Source organism: Cavia porcellus, unplaced genomic scaffold (assembly GCF_034190915.1).
Source record: "Cavia porcellus strain 051 isolate PalLab524CR breed Dunkin Hartley unplaced genomic scaffold, mCavPor4.1 scaffold_2, whole genome shotgun sequence".
NCBI lineage: Eukaryota > Metazoa > Chordata > Mammalia > Rodentia > Caviidae > Cavia > Cavia porcellus.
The window spans coordinates 96,992,358-97,017,649 of NW_026947485.1; the positions used below are offsets into that span (position 1 = coordinate 96,992,358).

The 25,292-nt window shown below is 48.0% G+C and overlaps 1 protein-coding gene across 4 annotated transcripts in view; it reads right to left on the reverse strand.

Annotated features, from left to right (window-relative positions):
• Positions 1-9,752: 9,752 nt before the first annotated feature.
• Positions 9,753-25,292, reverse strand: part of Chst15 (carbohydrate sulfotransferase 15) — an 82,890-nt gene continuing 67,350 nt past the window's right edge. For all 4 annotated transcript variants that reach the window (XM_063244894.1, XM_003479619.5, XM_013143591.2 and 1 more), the window contains exons 6-8: positions 22,451-22,607; positions 13,657-13,804; positions 9,753-12,217 (exon numbers count right to left, since the gene is read on the reverse strand). In XM_063244894.1, the coding sequence (XP_063100964.1) occupies positions 12,027-12,217; positions 13,657-13,804; positions 22,451-22,607 (496 nt within the window). In that variant the 3' untranslated portion in view covers positions 9,753-12,026. The remainder of the gene's footprint in view (positions 12,218-13,656; positions 13,805-22,450; positions 22,608-25,292) is intronic.

A 25,292-nucleotide genomic window follows, 5' to 3' on the forward strand; every position in this document is an offset into this window, starting at 1 on the left:
GTAAAAGGAAATATGACTTTGACCCTCACGAAGTAGAAGTAAACTGAACTCTGGGTAAAGCTGGGACCCCGCGAGACTGCTCCTTTTTAGGAAAAAAACTGAAAAAGCCCAAGAGCCTGATTCTGCTCAGAAAACGTGCAAGCAAAGTCTCGCATTAGCAAATCACCCCACCCCAATCAGATGTAAAGTTTTCATTTTTCTTTTCTACAAAGTAGAGAAATCCCACTATGAAATGCAGGTTCGGCTAGGTGAATCATTGGCTAGCTAAGATCACTCACTTTAGGAACACTTCTAGCTCAGGGAATCCCATAAAAAACTCCCAGTAATTCTTTAATATCACAGACTTTGAGAGGAAATGATTCACCGAACAGGGAAAGCAAGTAGGTACAATAAAAGGGTAATTGGATCTCTAGGCTATGCTAACAGAACTGTGCAAATCAAATTATAAACTCAATATGCTTTAAATAATTACGTACATAAAGAAGGAATAAAAAGCACATTGAAAAAGCAAGATTCCATGAAACAAACAAAAAAATCCAGAAGCAAATTAGAGTTTTAAGGCTGAAAATGACTCCAAAAGTTCATTTTAAAATGTGATGATTGTTTTAATAGCAGAATTGGCAGCATAGGAGAGCAGAATGACTTGGTGAACCGGAAGACAGATAAGAGGAAATTTCCGGGAAAGCAACAGAGATACAAAGAAGCAGAGGGACAAAGGAATTGACAGAAACGAAGGGCAGAAGGAGGAATAAGAACCACCAAGCCAGAACTTGGGGGATTCCGAGGAGGGGGTGAGCGTGCAAGACTTCCCCAAACAGCCCCCATCCAGGTGTAGAGATGCCTCCCCATTTCCCAGTGGCACAGGGCCCGGGTTTAGTTCTGGACACTGACAAAAGAGACCACACTTCACAGCTGGGTCCTCCATGGTCCTCCTTCTGGTGCTTGGACTGAGAAGGTCACTGCTCTGGGGACACCAAGTCGGGGAGGGGGCCACGGCTGCTGTGACAGCGAGAGAACATCAGCTGGGTCAACCGGAAAACAGAACCAAGGAGTGGAACAAAGGGTCACACACTGGATGCTCCAAAAACATCTTTCAGGAGATACCAGTAAATTGAAGTCACTTCCTTTGATTATCAATACTTACTAAAGAAACAGGTTGTATATCCAAGATACACAAGTATATGAGAATTTGTAAGATTGACTTACAAGAGCCGCCCACAGAGTCAGGTTTGGAAGAGAGCCAAAGGGCTGTCGTCTGTGTGCTGGAGAGCTGAAGGGTTTGGTCAAAGGCCTGGAGCTCACTGTAGCGTCCTGTGTGAGTCCATTATGACATTAGTAAAACTACAGGTAAGAGCCTGTATACTATCAACATTATTACAGTCCTCACTTCTGCAACTGGTCCAAGGTCATGGCTGATATTTAGAGTTCCTTCTTCTACTATCCATCCTTGGCCTTCAGCAAGCACCTCAGCAGGTCTTGGCTGTTTACTGGTGGGGTGACTTGTTCCTTCATTCCTGAAGTTCCCCATTCCCCACTGACCTTAATAGCAGGGTATGGGAACACCAGAGGGTGCCCTAACAGATCTTCTGCACTCCTAGTAAACTCTTCCTTTCCTCCTTTGTGGAGTAATAGATCAGCTTCCCCTTGATAGTCTGGGTCAGTCACCCCTGCCAGCCCTGTAACTTCCTTTCAGCTTGTTAACTTACAGGCATGAGAAGACCAGAATGACCACGGGGAAGTCTTGACAATGGTATCATTGTTATGCCTCTTGGTACAAGCCTTCCCCTCTCTGGAGCTAAGACTTTAAGCCAACAGAGCACAAGGTCATGGGAACAGGAAGCAAAACTGTTGCTAGTGGATCACTGGGAATAGTGGTGGATGGTACCTTTCCTGCTTTCACACCTTCACTCCTGGACCTGTGAATCCTTGCTATGGGAGACAGCACCAAACAGTGGATGCTGCACACAGACCTTTGAAGAACCTCCCCCTGCCCGCAGGAGACACCAGGAAATTGGAGCAGTTTCTTTGATTGTGGGGAAGTGGTTTTTTAATGGTCTAGCAACACGGGGCATGGGATATGTCAGGGGTAGTATCAGCCTAGCTTCTCATGGAGACTGTGGGTATACAGGTCTGCACTATAGCAGTTTCTTCAGATCTCTGCTCTTCAGAACCCCAACCCCAAACACAGCCAGGTCCAGCAAAGCCTTCATTGCTAGAGGGGAGAATAAGGCAAGAGGAGAGAGAGTGGGAACAGATTTGAGCATGCAGTAGAAAGCACGGAAAGGCAAAGCGGAGGCTAGGACAGATCTGTCACATTACAGTAGCACTGAGGGCATCAGATGGCAGCCCCCCCCCTGTCTAAAGTGGAACCCAGGAGGCAGGTGTGGGACTGGGGCAGGCTGGGTGAGCCCCCAACCCTTGGGCCTGCCAGCTTCTCCCTCCCTCTAAGAACAGAATCAGTCAGGCAGCTGGGCAGGAGAGTTTGCCTGCAAAGGGTCAAGGGGCCACAGATACGAGGGGTAAGGAGCTGGGCTTGGAGCCTGGTGGCCACTCTGCTGAGAAGAGTGAGAGAGTCCAGGGCATAGACAATGACTGGAGAAGCGGAAGGCCAGGTTAAAACTAGGATGGCAGTGGGGATCCCCAGAGGGTCTGAAGGAGGAGTCTTCATCCTACCCCTCACCCTCCCATCACCAACACCTCACCTCCAAGGACACCTCCTAGCTCGGGGTGGGTAACAGTCTGCAAAAAGGGTTGGAAGTGGTCCAAGGTTGAAAGGACAGGGTTAGGGGTGGTATCTGGCTGCTACTAGTGCCACAGAGGCTAAAAGGTCTCCATTCCATCTGTCCACAACTATGATAGGGAGCCCAGGACCAAGTGGGAAGGACACTGTACCCAGGTCAAGACAGCATCCACGAAGCCCCTCTTTCTGTCCCCCTTTTGATGTGGTGTCTTTCTGGGGCTTCTGGACATCTCTGATGACTGAGCAGGTGAGGAAAGCTCCAGATCACAGGAGCATGTGGGGCACATTTTTGGAGGGGCACAACCATCCCTTCCCACACCTGGCACCTCCAGAACCATGGTCCTGATTGACATAACTGAGACCTTAGTCCTTCAGTCCTTAGATGCTGTCTTGCTAAGATTATATTTGATCCAGTTCAGAGATGATCCAGGAGGTCAGTGGTGGTCCCAGGGGGTCGGGATGGGTTGTTGAGACCGGTCGTGGTGAGAAAAGATTCCCGGATGCAGTGCCAGAATTTACCACAAGAGGACAGTATAGGGCCACTTTTCAGTGTGTCCTGATTTCCCCCAAAGCAGCTTGCAGAATCTCAGGGTTATGAGATTGTCACTGCCGGGTCCCTATGTTATTCACACATTTCCTCTGTAAAAAGCACACTAAGAATTTAAGTAGTTTGGGGAAATGGCTGATTTTCAAAAGGCAATAAAGAGGCAAAGCTGAGAGGGCCCCTGGAAGGTCTGAAGATTCTCACTTTGCTCTGAGGCTGGGACAGCAGAGACTCAGGTTAAATAACTTGCTTGAGGCCATCCAGCTCTTCCTCTGTCCCCATGTCCACCCCCTCTTCACGCCTGCAGTGCTGCTCTTAAGAATTTCACTCTGCCAGGTGTCTGGAGTGGACATGAAGCATTTCAGGCCGTCTTCATGGAGGAAGCTAACAATGGAACTCGACTTTGGAATAAGGTAGAAGCAGACTCTGCTGTACAGTATGTGGTGGGCATTTAGCTGAGCAATAGCGTGGTCAAAGGCAGGTGGAGCAGGCGGGGCGCAGGTGGGGGAAAGGAGGAGGGGGGTGAGGATAGGATGGGATCCTTGCAGTACGCTGGGCTCTTGCCCCCTGCCTGGGTCCCTGCCTTTAGAATCTGTCTGGCTTGCTTAGGAATTCTCCTGAATTCCATTATATTGAAAGTGCAGGACATGACAGGAATTCTCCAGATTATCTCATGTGGAGGTGGGAGTAAGCAGATGGTTGCCATGGTCATTGTGGTGGGCCCAGCTGCCCCTCAGAGCCGGAGGCCAGCCCTGTGGTGGAGAACAGCCTCACCCCATTCCTGTATCATGACTCGAGCCTGTGGTGGCCAGAGCTGACCACAGGGGCCCTGTGCCGACTTCAGAACTGGCTCTCTCTGGCGTCCCAGGCTCTGACTATGGGGAGGCCTCACCTGGGAGCTGCAGCAGGTGCTCCCCCATCTCCCTCAAAGTCAGGGGGCCCCTCCCCAGGGCCAACAGCACCCATCGGAGCTTCTAGCTTCTCCCAATGTTGAAGCAGGGAACTGAAAGGGCATGCAAGGGGTGGCGGAAGCCAGGATGGAGTCTCCGCAGCATCTGAGGGGCCAGTGCCAGGCCAGGCCCTGCTGCTCCAGTCAGTACCACTGCTTCGGCGGAAATGACCCTGCAGATGAGGGAAATAATTGGGAGAAATAATCACACAAATAACAAAGGTCTCGCCTCCACATTGCTCGCCTCGTTAGAGAAACCAAAACTGGAAATCAGTGGCAATTATGATATGATTTTGTGCAAAGGCACACCAGAGCTCCTGTCTGCAGACCTATGCCTTTTTCTTTGTTTATTTTTTTTTATTTTAAAAATCAAAACAGAAAAAAAGGATAGAAATTATACAGAATTTCCAAAAAAAAGTAGGAAACTAACACTAGTAAATATATTGCATATTGTTATCTCAGAACTAGTTGTTCAGATTAGAAATACATACCAATATACATATAATCTTTTCTTCCTTTTTTCCTTTTCTCTATCCCAGTAGTTCTGTCTTTTTGAGCATTTTCTTTCCCTTTCATTATTACAATATCTATGGTATATTTTTGATCTTATTAGTCTTTCAGATTTCTATTTTCTATTATTTTTTATACTAGGGAGATAATAAGATATTTATAAATGTGAATTTGATTTATTCCACTTATGAGTATGGTATAAAGTTGCCTCCATTTACCTGTAAAAGTCTCAAGGTTATCCTTTTTATAGCTGAGTAATATTTCACTGTATAAAAATACCACATCTTTTTTATCCATTCTGTGGTTTGTGGGCATTTTGGTTGTTTCCAAGACTTAGCTATTACAAATTGTGCTGCTATAAACATGGGTGCACATATATTGTTGTGGCATGACATTTTCAATTTTTCTGGGAAAATACCCAGAAGGGGAATAGCTGGATTAAATGAAACTTCTAATCCTACTTTTTTGAGGAATATCCATACTGATTTCCATAGTAGGAACCCTTTCTTATTGTAAGCAGACCTCTTGCCAAACAACTGTACTGGATTATTGTATTTTAAAATCCATCAGTAAATACTTTGAGAATGTTTATTTTCTCTCATGTGTTAGTACCTAATAGCTTCTATTTTGCCTCTTGGGGCCACAGCCTGATAAGATTTCTGTCTGGCCTTTCCTATAAAAACCTTGGTCACACTGAGCCACAGAAAGAACGTGAAGCATAGCTTGGGTGAAGTGTCCCTTGCCTTTAATCCCAGCTCCCTAGCTGGGCAAGGCAAGGCCAACCTGGGCAGCACAGCGAGACCCTATGTCAAAATAAAGAGATAGAAAGGGCTAGGAATGTACTATCTAGTACTAAAAAGTGTGAAAGAGATCTTCTGAGGGTGGCTGAGGGTACCTGCAGCCCAGATGATCCAAAGCAAAGATATGGTGGCTTGGAGCAGGAGTCCAGTCCCCTGGGGTTACCTGGCTGATCTGGGCTCCGAAGGGGATGTGGAGTGCAAGGGTTGGCTTCCATGCTGCCTGGGAAAACCTGACCCGCAGTTCCAGCCTCTCCTTGGTTTTGATCTCTGAAAAGACAGGGAAGTGACAGTGGCTAAGGAGGTGGGGTGGTCTCATCAGGATTGTGGTACTGCATCCCTGTGCCACACCAATCAATGTCTGTCCATTTCTGATCAATGTCTACCCTCTGCAGTGAACACTTGGATCAGGGGTGGGGCGGGAATTGCCTCTGCTCTTCTGGGTATCTCTAATAACCAGTGCATAGTGGGTTCTCTACCAAAAACTTATTCTCTAAAAATTTGGTATTAGTATATATTTGTGATACAAATGAATATATTCACTACGAGGCTTTGGTACACTTACATATCATTGAAAAACCTGATGAAAGGACTGGTGAATGAGTGAATAAGTGACCAGGCACACCCACCCCGTGTCTGACCCACTGCCTTGTGCAAAGTAGATGTAAAGAAATTTTGCTGGGAGAATGAAATGTTGATTCTTTCATAATGTCTACTTGGGTGTGTACCTTGGTGTCTTTGAAGCGGAGCTCAGAAGGTGGGGCAACCCACAGTTGTGGTGACTCAGCTCTCAGAGGATGCCTGGCCACAACCAGTCCCCTGAAATCTGCCCATGTGGGAGGCTTAGTCCACCGGCTGGAAGGAAACCTGCCCGCTGGAGTCTCAGGAGTCACACTTTCTGCTTCCTTTGGAAACTCTACTCACTACCTAGAACCCCGCATGGGTAGCCCCACAGAAAGCCCCAGACTGGGGGACCTCAGAAACCACTGCTCTTCATGGAGAGCATTTGAAGTTTGGCTAAAGGCAAGAGGAGGAGTTCTGATGCTCAGAAGGCAGGCAGGCAACGCAGACACACACTAGGGAAGGGGACAGTGTGTACCACAGTTAAAAGCGCTGACTCCAAAGTTTAACAGAAGAATATCTGAATTCACAGTCTGCTCTTTCTTTCTGAGGACCTAAGCTGTGACCTCAGACAAATATACAGCCTCTCTGATCCTCAGCCTGTCAGCTCTGATATGGATTCATGAGCATGACAGACCTGGGAGTGCATCAGGTACAGTGGTGCCTTCGAGGGTGTGGGATGGCTATCTCAGCCCTCTGCCAGGGCACTAGGCCTTGAAGCTAGCTCATCTGAGACCCAGAACTCACCCTACCCCACTTTGTCCTTTGAGGGTAGAAGGGTTCAGGGCTCAGTGGCAGAAAATCAGACTGTCCTTTTGGGTGAAGAAAAGCTGAAGACGAAGAGGTGAGCAGGCCTGGGAGAAGCAGCTGAAACTTCCCCATCTCATGTCCCTGGAGTCAGCCTTTTTCTGCTCTGCCAGGAGTGAGGATCCCCCAGAACCCCCAGAAGCCATAGCTGTCATCCCTTCTGTCACCTTCCTGTGCTATCTTGGGCAAGTCATGCATCTCTGGGAAGTCAGGGTTTCAGCTTCAACTGAGGTCTGTCCACTTCTAGATCTGACTGGGGCCTGACCCTCAAAGGGCATTTCAGAGAGCAAAGAGCTGGGGGAACCCCCAGAAAACCACTTGGAGCCCCAAGGCAGCCCAGCTCCCCAAGGCTGCTGTGCGAGCGAGGGCTTTCCACTGTGGGGCAGAAGGCTCCTTTCACATTCTTCTCTGCCCCACACACCAAGCCAGACCAGTCAGCACCTACCATTCAGCAAATAGACACTCCATCCCCACCCCACTACCCCCTCCTCCTTTGCTCCAGGCCAAGCAGTAAACCCACCAGCAGGCCTGGCCTGGGCGCCCCTGCTTGCAGGTTGCCACAGCCACAACTGCTCTGCCCTGCCCACATCCCTGACCTGCAGCAGTTGCCTGATAGTCCACTGTCTCCATCCTCATCTTAGCATTCAGGATCCCCATGGACAGTAACTGACAGCCCAAGGGATCCACTGACTTCCTGCCAACAATTGGTTTATGAAGAAAGGGATTGGGGCGGGGGGAGTAGGAGAGTAGGCTAGGGTGGGAGGATCAGGACTGGGGTCCAGACTGCTGGAATGGGGCAGAGCTCATGGAGGCAAGGCCAGCCTGAGGCCACCAGGAATGCCAGTGAGGTTACATATTAGCCTTGCACAAAGCATGAGGCTGGGCCATGGGGGTCACAAAGCCACAAAGGTCAAGGGCTTTGAAGCTCTCTTGGAGACCAGAAAATATTCTAGTTTTGTGTCTTTCGCAAGCTTCTCTCTCTGAAGCATAACAAGCTCAACGACAGCTGGACTTGAGAAACTGCAAATGGCCTTATGGCTACAGCGATGCCTGCTGGGGAGCTGACAATACAACTTCAGAGAAAGAAGCAAAACCATGAGCAATCAAAAATCACTTCTACCAGAGAAGGAACAGCTCTGTCTTGGCTGAAGATGCTATGCAAGAAAGGAGGAGGAACAAACAAGAAGCAAAGGCATGTGGTGGCCCCTAGAAGCTTGGAACAGCCAGGACAGATGGTCCCCAAAGCTCTGGGAAAGGATCACAGGCCCGTTCACTTCACTCTGGCCCAGTAAGATGAATCTGGTACTTCTGACCTCCAGAACCATAAGGTAAGAAATGTGTGTTGTTTCAAGTTACTGTGCCTGGAATTGTTTGTTACACCAGTCATGAGGAACTCACCCAGACCCAGGTCCCGGCTTTTCCCCTGACACAGCCCCTGCCACCCTCAGTGGACACCCTATTTGCTCCAGTGCTCTCAGGGCCCTAAAGTTTTAGGAAAACTCAAATAAAAAAATTAATCATTTTCCTGTTAGTCTCCACCTGTAGGTTAAGGGGCCACAGGAATGCGGAGTCACCAACCTGCATGACACTTCACTTCTCCTTGATGAGGACTGTGATGTTTGCTCCCAGAGCCAGGCAGGAGTATTTGGAGGAGGTGCATAAGCCTCACCAGAATCTTTCCTGAGCTGGTTCCTGAGGGGAATGGGTGGCCACGTGGCAGAGGGTGCTGGGAAGGGGTCTAGGGAAAGGTGGTTCTCAGAGCCCTGCCCCTCCTGTCCTGCTCCCAGCCTCTACCTTCCCCCTTCCCCGCCTCCTCTGAGCAAAGCTGTTTCTGGCCTGTGCTGAAGGGATAGGGTCTCTTTTCCAGACTGAACATCAATCCCCCAACAACCCCAACGCATATGTTGAAGACAACATCAGGAAACGAGCTGTCCCAGAGGCATCTTCCTAGAATCAGGGGACTAACTAGGGTCCATGCTATAGACCAGGATGGTCCAGGTTTCCAGAGCCCCATGTCTGAGACAACCTCTGAACTGTGTCTCCCTTTCCACTCCCCAGTACTTTAGAACATGAATATATTTGGAGACAAGATTTTGAGAAGTGATTAAATTATTAAATTATATGAGGTTATTGGGGTGGTTCCTTGTCCAATCTGATAAGCATCCTTCTGAGAAGAGAAAGACATGCATAGACAGGGCCACAGGAAAAGGAAGCAAGAGGGTGGTGATCAGCCAGTCATGGAGAAACCAACCTGTTGGCACCCTGGCCTTGGACTTCCAGCCTCAGAACTGAAAGAATAAAGGTCTATTGTCTAAGTCACCTCAACCACAGTAGTTGGTACTCTGCCCACCCTGAGCCACAGTAGGACGTTCAAAGTCCAGTGATAATGACATGCACCAGGGGTCTCAGACTCTCAGCCCATGGAAGTTGTGCAAGCCACAGGAGTGTGGTCACCTAACCTGCAAACTCTAACATCTACAAGCAATGGAGGCCCACTGTGGCTGAACCAGACTGCAACCCCAACTCACACCCTCAGCAGGACCTTTGCAGGAAGTCCCCAAAACATCTCAACCTTTAGCTCTGTGCTTGAGTTTCTTTCACCAGTGTAGGCAGGATCACACCATCTCTCACTGGCTGCCCTCTGCACTAAGTGTCCACACATACTTGGCTTGTGTGTGTGAGGTACCAAGTGGTCTCCACCAGGTTCCACACATCTGACGTGATGTGGAAGAAACTGACAGGTCCTTGGGATGGAGGTGGCACACACTCTCATGCACCAGTCACTTGGGTCCATTCTTTAATCATGTTAAATAGTAATAAAATTACAGCATAACAGTGATTCACATAACATACTTTACAGGACTAAGGGAGTACAGTTTCATACAGTCCGTACACAGCGTTTGGGAACACAAAGTAACTTCAATACCAGGTTGTGAGAAACACTCCATCTCGCTTTGGTTTGGGGTGGCAGGCTAGAGAGCCACCACCCAAAATGGTACCTGTGCTATCAAGGAGAGCTGGGCCTCAACAGAAAATAAAGGCAATGGATGTGGCCTCTGGAGTGGCCTCTAGAGAGAAAACCATGTCGGGTGGTCGGATGGCACTGGGTGGCGCAGAAGGGGTGGGCCTGTGTATATAAAAAAGATCGGTAATGAACCAAATAATATTGGAAATAATACCTCCAGTAGTACTTCTGTAAGAAGCAGATTACCCTACATGTTATTCACATGCATAGGAGTGCATAAGGAAAACCCCTCATAATCATGGTCCGTGTGGAATAGTGAAATGTGTACTGGAAATGACGAGTTAATTGGCAGAGAAATTAATCTATAAAGGCATCCTGTCCAGAGTGGAGGAACCTCATCAACAATAGAACGGAGGGGGACCCACTCAGAAAACACACCCACACATGCACACGCTCTTCCAAATAAATACACACACACACACACTGAAGTGATATCTCCCTAAAGCATCCTTGTGCTCAGGCCAGACTTTCCTGCTGGCTGCTGCTCTGATTGTTGGTTGCGAGTGAAAGGCAAGGAATGCCCTTGCACATGGGTGTTCAAGAAACATGGCTCCTTCAGTAGCAGAATCAGGCCCAGCCACGCCAGTGCTGAGAGCTCTGTGTGCACCTTCCACAGGCAAAGTAGAAGTTAGATGACAGCAGTAGGCTCAGACAGCTGAGCAATTGCAGGTCCTCCCACCACCACAGCCCGCTCACACGTGTAAGTGACAGCTAAGTATTTAGTGTTTGCAGCTTCTGACTTCTGCAGACCAGATCTGGGAACGTCAGTTTACAGGAAGCTTCTCTAGACAGCACTCAGTGCAAAACTTCATGGTCCTCCTGTGCTGGAGCTGTCCGCCAAATGGGCTCAAGCATTCTCTCCAGTCTTCCTCACGACTTCTAAAAAGCGAAAAGCCTTCAACACATCCACCATAAACTACATACACTGTCAAGAGGTCTGGAAAATTCCACTAAGAACATGGTTCTCAGGGATTGCATTCTACAACCCAGGATTCCACATTCAGCCCAAGTTTAGCTTGTGCATTGTGTTTCTGATTCTGGGCACAAATATCTCAAGGTTCCTTGAGTAAGAAATTCTGACCATACTTGGTGGAAGTCATGGACAATAAACTCCTCCCACAGAGTAAAAAAATTAAACACCCTCAGTTCTCAGATGATCCTAGACACACAATGAGGGCTTCGGTTTCCAAGATCGTCTGTGCAGTGTTCAATTCTTTGAGGTTGCTCTATTCTAGCAGTGGCAGCAAAAATTTCCCCTCCAAATATAAACTGAATTTCTTGAGAAAACATCTAAAGAAGCAAAAAAGAGAGCTAAGGCTAGTCAAATGCAGGAAGCAGTTTTGTTTTAAATGCATCCATTTTCTATGTTAAACATAAATAGATTCTATGAAGAGGGAGAGAGAGGAGGTCAGAGAGAGAGCAATGTACTGCCAAAACCAAACTGATGCTTCTCCCTTGGAGGCAGTGAAGTGACCAAACAAGGGCTATTTTTAATGTCACTAAAAGGCTGACTTTGGAGTGAAAAATGAAAAGGAAAGAGCCTCCGTTCTCTATAGAGGCTGGGTTCTCTGCACACATGAGGCTGCGATGTAACAAAGAACGCTTTGAACTGAAACGTGCATGTGAAGTTTAAGTTCTGGCAACCCCTGGGCCATGACTTCTAGCTGCTTCACTGGATCCTGGAATTGTCAAGCCCCAGGCTGGGACTCCAGGAGGTGGGCAGGCAAAGCTCGCCTGTGACCTCCTGTGGCCTCCTCTCCGCAGCTCCAAGCGCTCTTGGAGCAGAGCTGAGTTCCTGCCAAAGTGCAACTTCAACAGCCTCAGGTAGAAGAACTCTGTGAGGGGTCTCTGAGCGATAGAACATCAGAAAGGAAGTTCTGAAATGGAGATAATTAACAGGTGCCTGGAGAGGAAAAGACTGGAGTCTCCAGGGTTTTCTCCACGCTGTGAGTAAAACGGTTCCCCACCCACAGAGACTGTTAGGTCATGGCAATGTCAGAGTCGGTGGGCCCAGTGCCTAAAGCACTCAGCTCTCACGGTGTCTTCCATGCAAACGCTTCATCAGCAAGAATCTGTGCCAGCCTGGCATTGAAAGGCCCATAGAAGTCCTGCAGAATCTTCTGCGTGACTGGCCACATGGGCCCCAGGTTCCGATCCTCAGGACGCCTCACATTGGATGCAGGGCTCTTGGTCATCAAGGCCTCTTGCTTCTCACTTAGGGGCCCTGGAAGGGAAAGGAAAGAATCGTACCCAGCTGAAAGGATTTTTGCAAAATTCCCAGTTATGCTTCATGCTGAGTGAGGAGATTCCTTTAAGAAGAAAATGTTTGGGCACTCAAATTCTTGGGCAAGATCGGTACGGAGATGAGGGAGAAAATGGAACTACCATTATGAAATTGTAAAAAAATCTTGTGGCCTTGTGTCTAGCACCCACCTTCAGGGGAGCCTGGCTGGTATTTTAAGATATGCCACTTTCACCTAAGATTCACCTCAGGGATTCATTTCCAGTTGCCCTTAATGGGCTGCTTTCTATGGCTCTCTGCCTGTCTTGAATAACTGTGTGACCTGCCAGACATAGTCCAGGGGCTTAGTTTTTCCTGCTAACGAGCCTGCTGGAAATCTGCCACAGTCATTTCCACTTCAGGCTCTGAATGCAAAGGGCACTGTGCCTGAGGCTTACCTGTATTGCTGTGAAGAGGCCCTAGTGGGGACAGGCCACCTACGTCCAGAGACCCACCTATGGGATGTGCATCAGTGACAACAGGCCCTGGGATAAGCCAGCAGGGTGGCTGCCATGCCACATTTCAACACGTTAACAGCATTCCAAAACAAAATGGGGAAAAAATGACTAAGCGTTCTGAGTCCCAGTGGTAGGCAGGTATAGTTCAAGAAATATTCACTTAACAAGATTCCCAGGCAAGATCATTACAGAGGGTCACAGGAGGTAGGTATCCTGGGAAGAAACGTAATTTGTTTTGACTCAGCCTTTCCAGATGTCCTTAATGACTATCCACACAGGCTGCACCCCCCACCTTTGCATATGCCTCTGTCAGCCTTGCCCCAACTAACACCACGGCCAGTTCACCCAGTGTCCCTCAGAACTCCTGACTGGTACCCTAGGGCTAAGGACAGGCTGTTCTCCTCCAGAGCATGGCTAGCAGCCAAAAACCCAGCCATGCAGCCCTGACTCTAGAGATTCCCCCAGCAACACCTGCCATGATGCCGTGGCCTGTTCCTTCCTCCGTACCTCATGTCTCCTACAGCACTGTCCCAGTCATCCAGTGTGACAGGGTCATGCCTTCAAAGTTCAACCACTTGCTTTCTTTCACAAAGTCTCTATCACCCTTGGACTGCTGGGGTTCTCAGTACAGACTGCAGGTTACTAGTTCCTCAATGCACTGAACTGCAACTGCTTCTCTTCCTCTACCAGACTGCAAGCTTCTGGAGGGGAGGGTATCTCCTTTGCCCTACAGAGTCCTTCACCACACCACTTGTGCACAATGACCCATATGCAGCTGTTACTCAATAAACAAGAACTGAACTGGCCTCCCGTGTGGCCCTCTCTACCCAGCTCACCACGTCTATACTGGACCTGGAACCTTTCTAAAAAGCCAGTAGCCACGGGCTCACACTATGTCCCCTCAATCTGAAGCATAACACATACCCAGGTTCAGGAATTGGAAGACCCTGTGCATGGTGTACTTGACATCAGATGCATGGTCTTCCAGGCGCAGAATGAGAAACTGTTCCTTATTAAACACAGTGAGCCAGTCCAGAAGGTACACAGCATACAGCCCAACCTGGAGCCTCACCTAGGAGAGAGGAGAAAGGCATTATTTCAGGATGCACTTTTCCAAAAGTATTATGGCAGCTCACTGTAAACCATCACAGGAATGACATCCCAGCTAACAGTCACCTTCAGAAGTTGCATTTCAACACATATTCCTGTGTCTTCATCAAGAGCTTTGTGCTACAGGAGTAAAGAATACCCTCACTTAGGACTGCATTTGCTTCTCACCAAACCCCACAGGCTGCTACACACCACCTCCACACGGCGGGTGAGGACTGCAGTGCAGAAAGCAGGTCAAGGCTGCAGCAAGCAGGAACACACATGTTCTCAGTAAGACAGCCTAGCTGTACTCCTGCCTAGCACATAGCATGCTGGGAAAAATCAACTCCAGATGTCTCAATGATGGCCCAGGTGCAGTAACAGGAAAGTCTCTCTCTAATTATATATCTGAATATAATTATTATAGAATTAACCCAATAGGTATAAACCCTTTGTCCTTTCTACCTATTCATTGCCTGGATCATCACCCTTGTGTTCTGTCTCTTGTACCAAACTATAAAACGTATGGTGAAAAATTAACCACCCAAGAGAGGTCTGACCTTTGCCCTTGGCTCCTGGGAGGGGCCCTCTAACTCCCCAGAATGTGCTTCCCTACAGGGAAGCCTGAGCTTTGGACACAGACATGCTAATACAATCACTCATGACAGGGACCAGGCCACATGGTGGGTGCTGGTTCTGATCTCTGGAGGGACTGAAGATTAAGTTCAGCCACAAACCAATATGTGATTGAGCCCCCAAAAGAACATGAAGCACTAAGACTTGGGTTAGAAACATCCCATGAGTGTGGTCACACGTTCATCACAGCTGGGAGAGGCCTGCACCATCCAGGAACTCCAGGAGGGAAAGGACCAGCATCTCTGCACCCAGAACCCACTGTCACCTCAACCCCAACCTGTCACCCCTGCCCCACATACTTCTTCCCTTAGCTAATTTTAATCTGTATCCTTCCCCTGGAGTGGATCCCAACCATAGTGACAGTAGCCTTCAGTGTGTACTATAAGCCCTTCTAGAACATTACTGAACTTTAAGGGTGCTTAGGGGGGCCCCCTCCAGAACGCGCAGTTGGTGTGAAAAGTGAGGCAGGCCCACTCCCCACCTCCCTGTTTCACTCTCCTCTTTGTCCAAGACCACGGCAGGAGCCAGAACACTGACACGGCTCCCAACTAGGCATTCCACCTCTTGTCCCTGCAGTCCCAGCCCTCATCTTGCCACAGGCAAGCACTCTGCAAAGCAGAGTGGGCAGTGGCCAGCTCCTGCTCAGACATCATGGCTCCTCATGCAGAAAGCCCTTGGCCAGGCTGAACTTCCACTCATCCCTCCCCCACGGGGTGCCTGCTGGACCCATCCTCCCCCTTGGGGCTTTCTTGAAGCAAAGCTCTGCAATCCTTCCTTCCTGTCCAGCTTGATTTTGAGTTCCCTGAGTGCTGGCGTCATGGCTGTGTCAACAAGTCATCCTGCATAAGGCCTTCTGCCAGTGCTTAGTCTGGTTTTCGGTGGGATTGTTGAACAAGATATTAACAATACAGTGATGAACCATTTGACAAAACATGCAGACACTAGCTTCATCTCTCACTGTTCTCTTTCCATTTCATTATTTTTCTAACGATGTAGGAAGAATAGAGAGGAAGAAAAACAATTAGAGGGAATAGATAAGTTATCTCCAAAATTCCTTAGCTGCCTAACCCACACTTTTTCCTACTTTATACACCAGCTCATAAAAAAGACCTCAAGCTGGGGTGAAGCTACAAAGAAAATTAGTACATGCCAGTCTCGGGAACAAATATATGTGTTGCCTCCAACACAGAAGAATGGGTAAGAGGACATCATGTTGTTAAATCACAGGCCTCGCACAGCTTTGCAATTCTCTTTCCCTGGCCAGCTCACCACCACCACCACCACCACCCACCACAGGACCAGTATGAATGGGTTTATTCCTCCAGAGACCTGCCTTCGTGACTCGAAAGCCTTCTGGGGAGAAAGAATCCAGATGTTTATGGCAGGACACAGGTGTTTAGAGCAGGTGTAGCTTATACCTGTACCTGGTAAGATGACAAAACATTCTCTGCTCATATTCCATATATCCTCACTACGGAGACCTGCGGCAGGGCTTTCTTTACAGGCAGGCAGGAGACGCACTTGCTGAATGCTGCATAGCAAGACCCTGTCTCACTCCTCTTCCCTCCTCAACCCCCCAAAACTGCAGTGCTAATGGGCATCAGCTGACTCACTGACAGAAGAACAGGGGCCCACGTGTGATGGGCTGGTTTGGGGCCAGTAGTCTATGCTCATCAGAGACTCAAGCCCAAGAGGCTTGTTCCACCACAGGTGAGTCCTGAGAAAGAGTGAGCACCGAGGGAGAAACTGAGGATTCCAGGGCACACATAGAGGGAGCCCCCAACAGCATCTCAGAGCAGCCCATGGGGCAGTGTAGGGGAGTCCAGAGGCCACCACAGAGGAGCCCAAGAGTTAGTGCTGAGCTGAGCCTGGTGCAAACTCAACCTCTCCCGAGACAGGTACCACACTGAATCTCTCTGTCCCCTACTAGGGATTTCAATTTGACCTCCCCACCAGTCTCCCTAATTCCTTCTACTTCATTTATGAATTCAGCACATACTGTGAGTTCAGGCCATGTTCTAGGTACCAAGCCAGGTGATGAAGATACACTATCCCTTACAGACATGGCCCTGGCATCATGGGTCTTATGATCTAGTCATGAAAACTCAGCTAAACGGTAATGACACAAATTCTGTAATCATAAACTGTGACACAAGCTTGGAGAAAACAAATTAGGTGGCCAAAGAAGATGAGATTAAAGAATGCCCGAGAGACAGGAAGTCCTTCAAAAAAGGCACATCTTAGGGTGGAGGAGAAACAGTGAAAAGGATCCAGAACCATAGTAGTTCCCACACCTGAGGGCAGGCACACCTACTGCAGGCCTCTGAGACAGATGGGCATCCCCCTTTCTAGGGTTCTGGTCCAGTGGAGTGGCAGAGAGTTTGTATTTCTGATGAATTAGTTCTGAAGGACCAGATCTTATGATACCTGCTAGGCATGGCAAGAGGGATGGCTATGCTGGGCTCCTCCTGTGAAGGGAATGACAGGGCAAATGACCTGTTCTTGCTATATCTAACCAGTTCTGTCCTGTCCATTGTCCTGTACTGGGGAGGAGCTCCCTTGGACTAGGGGAGCCAGCTCAGCTACTGTCCTCAGCAAAATGGAAATTAAATTTAAAAGCACACGCCTCCTGCTGGCTCTACACTTTGCTTTTAGGATCCAAGTAGGAAGGTGGCAACATAGTGAGTTTCTAACGCCTCCACACCTGGCCTTGAGCCTTTACTAGCTCCAGCAGGAGTGTCTCTGTGAGCCTTAGAGACCTCATCTATAAAACAGGGATGAGTTAAGGTAGAGATGGCAAACCTATGGCATTCGTGCCACCACGGTTAGACAGAGCCCTCTTGGTCAGCACACAAGTCACCCCAGCATTGCCCCAGCACCCAAGCATCAGTTAACAGTGTAGTAAGGGCCATAGGCGAACTCGGAAAAGAATAGTGGCACTAGGCAATGACGTCACAGGCTGCAACTCCTCCCAGCATTCACTTGAATTCAGTATTCAAGATTAATTACAGTGGTGGCACTTTGGAATAAATAACTGGGTTTTGGATTGCAGTTGGACACTTGTCCCTTAAAAGGCTCACCATCACTGAGTTAGAGGGTCTATGAGATGTGAAAGCAATTAGGGTAGCTCTCAGCATCACTGAGTGAGAGTCCGTTTTCTTCTACCCTTGCACCACTGGAGTTTTTAAAGCCTCCCTTTAAAAAGAAAATCAGGATGCTTCTTTCAGGCATGCACAGAAATGGAGTGAATCAGGTGGCACTCAGGAACTTCTGGCCCCGATCCAGCAGTGTTCCCACATTCACAGCTGGAGTGTGGACAGGAAGCAGGAGGGAAGGCCACTCCTTCCTTCTGCAGGGGGAAGTGGCTGCAGAAATCCTACCTCCAGGAAACCTATCTAGACACAGACAGATGCACATCTAGTTTCCTTAGCCCTAGGCACTGCCCAGCACAAAAGAAGGTGTAGGAGGTATGGTCCACTCTGCTCCCTATGGTCTAAAGTGCCGGGCGTCATACAGACCCACACTTGTTCAGAGATTTGGTCTTTCACAGCCAACAGCATAATCACAGCTATCAAGGGGACTGTGTCAGGGTCTGGAACTCTCCTCCTTTCCTAGCCCTGCCAATCACACCCGCCTGCTTCCTCTCAGGATGCCCCCATTGCTTATCTGAACCTGTCCCTCGATGCTCAAGCATATTTTAGGACTTGGTGACAACAGGGCCTGGATGTGAAGGTTCCAGTGCCTCCTAGCAACCACACTAAGCAGACAGTGTATCTCTCAATGTGTTCATCTGTTAACAGTGACACTCACCCAACCCTGCCTTCCATTTCCCTGTCTTCCTATCAACCCACTGGCTTGTGTGATCACACACAGAAAGTTCACAAAGCCAGGTAGGAAAGGACATCGAGGTGGGGGACACATGCCTTTGTTCAAGGTACATATAGTCCCTCTTTCCAGACACAGACCACCCTGTACCTTCTTTCTCAATTCCCAGAATCCACTACACAGTAGGTATATAGGGGTACCTACAAAGACTGCGCTGTTAAGGACACCCTGAAGTCCTAAGGCCTAGGCGTGGGCTCCTCCCCTGACTCGGTAAGTGACTCCAGGAGAAGGCAGCCTGTCTGAGCCTGTCAGTTTACCCAGCTGTACACAGGAAGCCCCAGGCATGGGAGAGTCTATATCAAAGTGCCAGGCTGATGTATAGTCTGTATTGGCTGAATCCATCAATTCCCAGCCACACTCTCGAGCATTCAGTACTCTCAATGGACTCCGTCAGGGAGACACCTGGGAAGAGGACAGCCACGAAAACAGCAGCTGGCCAGCTGGGGCTGCAGTGCCTACCTCAGGCCACTTGGAGGCTTTTTACTAAGTTCTGCCTTCCCTGAATGAAGCTCCCACGAGGGGAAAGCTTTGCTTTACTTCCTCCTGGATTTCCTAGAACGTTTCCTAAAAAATTAAGCCCTAAGAATTTCAGAGCATGTCATTTAGTAGTACTCAGGACTTTCCTAGCTTTCTTTGCCTCACACTTGACTAAATAAGAGCTTCATGCCAGCCAAAGATGTGACCTCAGGGCTATGACCCCCTGTGATGCTGGAGTCGCCCTCTGTGACTCTCAGTAGCTCTGTGGCCACCCTCACAGGGGAAACAGGAGTCCCGGGGAACTGTCCTTTTGTGTGGCATATGCCCAGCACATATCATTCCTGACCCAGGGCCTCAATCCTGTGAGTCCAGAATCAGTTAAACTTAGGAGTAAGAAGTGGGCAGGAGGCTATACCAGGCCCCATCATGGTCCCTCAGCAGTGATTTCCACGCTGGAGTGACAGGGGAAAGAAGGAGGAGAGGTGTACTGAGGACAGAGTCCTGAATTGGGAATGTGATTTGTTCCAGCACTGATGAGGGAGCTGAGCACAGCAGATACCCAGTGTACACTGATGGAAACAAGTCTGTATTGCAATGAAGCTAGTTCCCATTTCATGACACACTTATTGTTTCTTGGACACGGCTCTTCCTCCTGTATCCTTGCCTGGATGACCTACAACCATAGTACAGACCAGGTATAAACATAGTAACAACAAGCAATAGGGCCATGATAGGCCAAACACTGCACTGGGCATGCTAGATTTGGTTTCTCCATTCATCTCACCACCCCAATCCAATCCATCCAGAAGTCCTTTCCCTCTTCCTCCTCATAATTTCCAGAAGCCTCCTCTACATTACTACCCTATGCCACTACCCTAAATCAACTACCAGTTCTTGTATAGCAACCCTGGAGAGATATCCCATCCCCACACCAAGTTTGCGGCTCTCTGCACCAGGCAGAACTGCTGTAACTACAGAGGAGTTCAGGATGCACTGCTCCTAAACATTTAGGTGCCTTGGCAACTGTGATGCCAACAGGAGCAGGAAGGCCACTCTCACCTTGGAAACCTACTCCCCTGATGCTTGCTAAGAACCATGGCCTGGCCTGATGCAGGTAAGAGTGTCCTTCCTACACCTGAGGGAAAGGCTGTCCTCACCCCTGAAGACACAGGGAATGCAGGAGGTTCTGAGCACACAGGCCTCATTGAGTTTTCCCTTTCACTACCCTTAGCTCACACTGCCTTGGCCCAACCCCACTCTATGTGCCTTTCCACTCTCATTAAAACTAAGCATCAAAACACCCAGCTCTCCCTGCTGCTTCAGATCTTCATTTCCTTATTAAGGCTCCTGTATCAAGTAAAAAAACTTCTATTAAATGTGTTAGATTTTCTCTTGTTAATCTGTCTTTTGTTATAGGAGTTTCAGCCATGAACCTAGCAATAGGTGAAAAAGATATTCTAATATCTATACCAGGCTCGAAAATGATATCCCCAAGGCTTGTCCCCTTGACATGTCAAGAGGCCTCAGAACCTCAGGATCATGGTTGCTCTGACCTTTCTGCTTCCTCCTGGCACATGGAGCGCTTTCTGCAAAGTTCCCTCATCTCCCTCCTACCCTGATTTGCCAGAAAAGGAGCACAACTGCTCTAATCTTCTTGCTGAAACTCATTAACAGAGAAGACCAAACTTAGCAAAGGAAAAAAGATGAAGTCTGTCAATGCTTCGGAACAAACTGTCACACACCAGTATTCTCTGTTTTGGTCCCACAGAGAATCCTTCACAAACCATGTTTGCTCTGTGGGCTGAATGCTCCATGAGCTGAATGTCCAGACCATTGTATGTTCTTGAAGTCCACAGAGCTCCCTTAAAAAGCACATGCTTCTCCCCTGACATTTCCTTTCTCACTTTCCCCTATGGAGAAAGGGGTCCGTAAGTCTCTTGAGTCACTGTAGCCTAGTAGGTCACCATGCTCCTGTGAGTGTTCCCTATACTATCATTATTTCTTGTTCTAGGTGTTAATATAGCCATACATCTTTCCTCCTCTTTAATCCACCTATGGAGATCACTCTATCAAACCAGAAGATGGAGCAGGCACTTCCCTAAGCTCACATGCTATGTATCCTCCACTGAAAACTCTCCACTGTTTCTTGTCTCCATCCAGACATCTTCAGAGGTTCACAAGTTCCTGGCCACCAAGCCCATGCACCCTGCCCTGAGCTGCCTTGCTCCCAGCCTCTGGCTGTGCTCTGCTCCAGCAAATGCTTTCACTGCCTCTCTCTTACCTCTACATAGAGTGCTCTGTCACCATAGTCAACTCATCCCTGAGATCTCTGCACAGACATTCCCTCTCCTAGGTAGCATTCTACCAACTGCTCTGTCCTCAGTGGTTTCTGTGGGGGTGGGGGACAGAGCACCTTGGCCTCTCTCTACTCTTCCTAGTAGGTTGTAGTTGAGCACATGGACCACATCTGCTCTGTTTCTACCGCAGGTTAGCATCATGCAAGGAACACAGAGGAAGGAAGGAATGCAGGACAGTGTGAAAAACCATCAATCTATAATCCTTGCATTAGCCCAGTAAAGCAATGCTAGCATTCCATTTTATGGCAAAGCAATGGAGTCTCATGGAAGCTAAAAACAGCTACCTGGAGTCACACAGCTAGTAAATGTAGGAGCTAAGATCTGAACCCACATGCTGTCGACTCTGAAAGTCACTCCTTCAGAATGCCCAGTGCTGTGGTTACCTGATCCACATTGCATCTTCTTGGTAAATTACAAGGCCTGCCAGCAAGGCAGCCTGGAATTCTACCTACGGCCTCTGTGTATTGACTTCAGCGAAGATGTCCTGGACAATGAGGCAGAGGGAATGAAGTTTCAGCCTTGAGCCCCACTGCCCTGGAGTGTCCTAGCCTCCACCACAGTGGTTTGTGCCTTGCCCATTGGGTAGAGCAAGGGTGGGAAACCCTACTATGGGCCACGTGGCAGCCTTGGCTACCTGCAGCACAAACTCCACTGAAGAAGCACTCAGGACCACCCAAAGCCAGACTGAAAAAAGATCTTCAGCCAAATGGTACAGAATCATCGTCAACAACATTTTCTTGCATAAGGAAGGCTGGAAAATACAGACATAATCCTTACAGAAGAGCAAGAAAATGGACAGTGAGAACAATGGGAAACAGTTTTCAACTGAGACTCTGTCAAAGAACCTTTCTAAGTCACTGGCGGGTAATTTTTAAAACAGAACAATCCACACTACAGAGATGCTCTAAATACAATTTGAGAGCTAGGTGTCCTCCTGCCTGCAACTCTAATTGCTGGGTGTGTTTTAGTAGCCTCGCTAAATGATAATCTTCCTAAGTGCACCCTGGTTCTTTCACAGAAGGGGGCCAGGCAGCACTGTGACTGGTTGATCAGCAGGGAAGAAAGCAAGAAGCCTGCTGAAAGGGCCCATCCATATTCCCAGCTTTTATGTCCGCGGAATTGTTTTCCCATTAGCCACCTCTCAAAGGCAGCTGAGTAGCATTTGCGCATTAAAATGCCGCTGTCTGTGCTTCTGTGCTAAACCCAGGGCCACAATGCCCCTCGCATAACCACAAAGCAGCCTGTTCTGTGCAGGGCGCTCAGTGAATACGTACAGGCATGGCATTGTTGAGGGTGTTGTTGTAGACGCAGGCACGCAGCGAATAATCGAGCATGCAATTTTCAAACAGCTGCAGAGCTTCTGTCACTTTTTCATGGAAGTCATCTGCGGATTTATTTGAACTTGCAAAGTAGAGATAGTCTGAATACAACCTGTGAATAAAATAAATGGATAATTTTACTATGTACCAATGTGAAATCTCGCCCTTTGGGTGACAATGAAAATCAATGTGCAATTACATTATCTCATTTTGCTCATTAAAACACAACCATTTCTCTCCTCTTGCAGACGAGGCCTCTCCCCACTTCCCTGATTGCTGCCGCTCCTCACACACCACCAAGCCTTCCCACTCAGATGTGTCTACGCTGCTCCCAGCAACAGTCAGCCAGTGAGTTTGTTTTTTCTTTATTTAATTCTTTGCAGTTACCTCCCATCAAGGCTCTGTTTCTACAACATCAGACTCCAACAATCATACAACAGCAGAGCAGCCATGAAAATTTTACACATCTTCTCTTCCTCTCTCCTCTTGCAGGGAACAAACACAGACAGTCTGCCACTCTTGTAGTATTACAATCTCTTGTGAAACTCCTGGCTCTTCCCACAGACATTCCTAACATGTTTCAAAAGTATTAAATGTGTCTGATTAGACCCTCGGGGACCTGTTTTGTTGCCCAGTGTCAAAGCACCCACACATATGCTTGCAAACACCTGCAGATAATTGTGTTTACCCCATGGGCTTGGATATGTGCACATGAATATCACTCTTGTGCATGTAGCCAAGTTTCCCATAGAAGCTGATGATCTTTCTATGACCAAACTTGGCTTTGGCCATCCATGTCTATCCTTGAACCATCGTATTTTAGCAAGAATCTTGCTCTTAAAGAAAATGTAGGGGATACCAGTGTTTGGGGCTAAGCTTTCAGACCAGGGCCAACAGCCCAGATCAAATCAGCACTGAGGCACTCCCCCTAGACTCCTGATAATCAAAGTGGATTTAGAAAAGTTGGTTTTCCATAACCTGGAAGGTGCAGCAACCAGTCAAAAGGGGCCCAGTCATGCTGTGCCAGTATGATGAGTCCCCGCTGCTTTAACCCGTACAGCAAAAGCAGCTGAAACAACTACTTTTTGTTCTCTACTTATAGTTCTTACACAGTCTTCTGCCAATAATGTCTATCCAGACTGCTCAGCTCTTCGGAATGTCTGTCATAAGAATAAAATGCTACTCAGCTCATGAATCTCACTCATAAAAGCCAATTCAATCCTAAAACTAAATCCACTGAAAATTGGTTTAGACACTGCTACGATGATTCAGTCAGAATTTCCATTACCTAGATCTGATTACCCTCTGATCTGATTGGTTCTCATAGTCCAGATGTCTAGATCTCTTCAGCCAGAATCCTAGAGGGCTGGCATAGCTAGAATCTCCCTTTTCCTAGAAGTTTTCCCCCAGTAGTTATCTACCCGCCAGTTCCTCACTCAGCATCTCAGATATAAAATCCATCCTTCTCATGTGTTTTGAGTTGAGCGCAATCTCTCCTCTACTCCCATCACAGCAGTTCCTATTCCTAGCACAATAGCCCTGAATAATGTCTTGTTTTATCATTTTAGCAGATATGAGGGTGACTTTTTGTCAACAGAACTTCTGATTTGTGAGTTTCTTCCCTTTTTCTCCTCCACTTCTGCTTGCAGAGTAGGTAAAAGTTTCCTGTTTTTAGCTTCATGAATACCCTTTGTTGTTTTCTTCCAGATACTTCTTCCTCCTTTCTTCTTAACATACTTCCTCATACCTGCACAGTTCTGCCAACACTTTTAACCCACTTTGCAAGCCCCGGTTGTACTTCCTGCCAGGGCAAGGCCAGGCCGATGCCAGCTATCACCGCCTGGCTCTGAGTAGACATGCTCTCTGCTCAGTTCCATATTTCCTAACATCTTCAGCCTGTTTTCCTCTTCCAAGTGAAGGCAATTCTGTGATTCCCATTACACACCACAGCTCTGGTGTTGTATATTTGTCCTGACAATCACAGCAGGGTGTTTCCACCTAGGACTCAGCCACAAATTTCTCTGTCGAAGGCATGGTCCCCTCACTAGGTGCACAGCAGGGTCTCTCCTCCACCACCCTTGTTTCTAGTTACATCATAACTCCTCATATGTCCTTTCTTAGGGACCAGAGAGGATCTTACCTCTGGAGCAAATGTCAGTAGAGTCCCTTCTTGCAAGATCCTAGAGACTTCATCCTGTGCCCACAAAAGTCACTTCTTAGACATTTTGAGACCTTTTGGAAGGGGTCCACAGGTTGAATCCACACGTATGCCAAAACAGATTGTCTTTTTGATCTCACTCTGGCCAGTCTTGGACTGGCCTTAAGATGAGTCATTAAAGTGCTAACCAGCCAGTGACAAAATTGGATACACAAGAATACATCTGTCATAGTCAGGTTGCAAAGAGATCAACTACATACAGGACACAGCATGTATAGTATTATTTTGTAAAAGTCACATGAGTTAAATACAAGAAGTGCATGAGATTCATCCACAATACTAAAGACCTAGAAAATCCCGCCAAGGGCCTGGATTCCATGGCAATAACCTGCATGAGTTCAGCTAAAAACCTAGAGCCCACGACAATGACTCACACAAGTCTATTTCACAGATTTGCACTGGGAAGGCCCAAAGGTCAGCAGTGGAAACTTGACAGTCTATGCCAGTGGGATGAAGGATTTGTGCCAACAGCTTGAGGATTCTGTACTGGACCTAAGAAGTGATACTCAAAATAAGGATCAGGGCTCTTCCAAAAAGTACTACAGCTGTCCTCAGCGACAATATGGTTCCAAGCTCTTC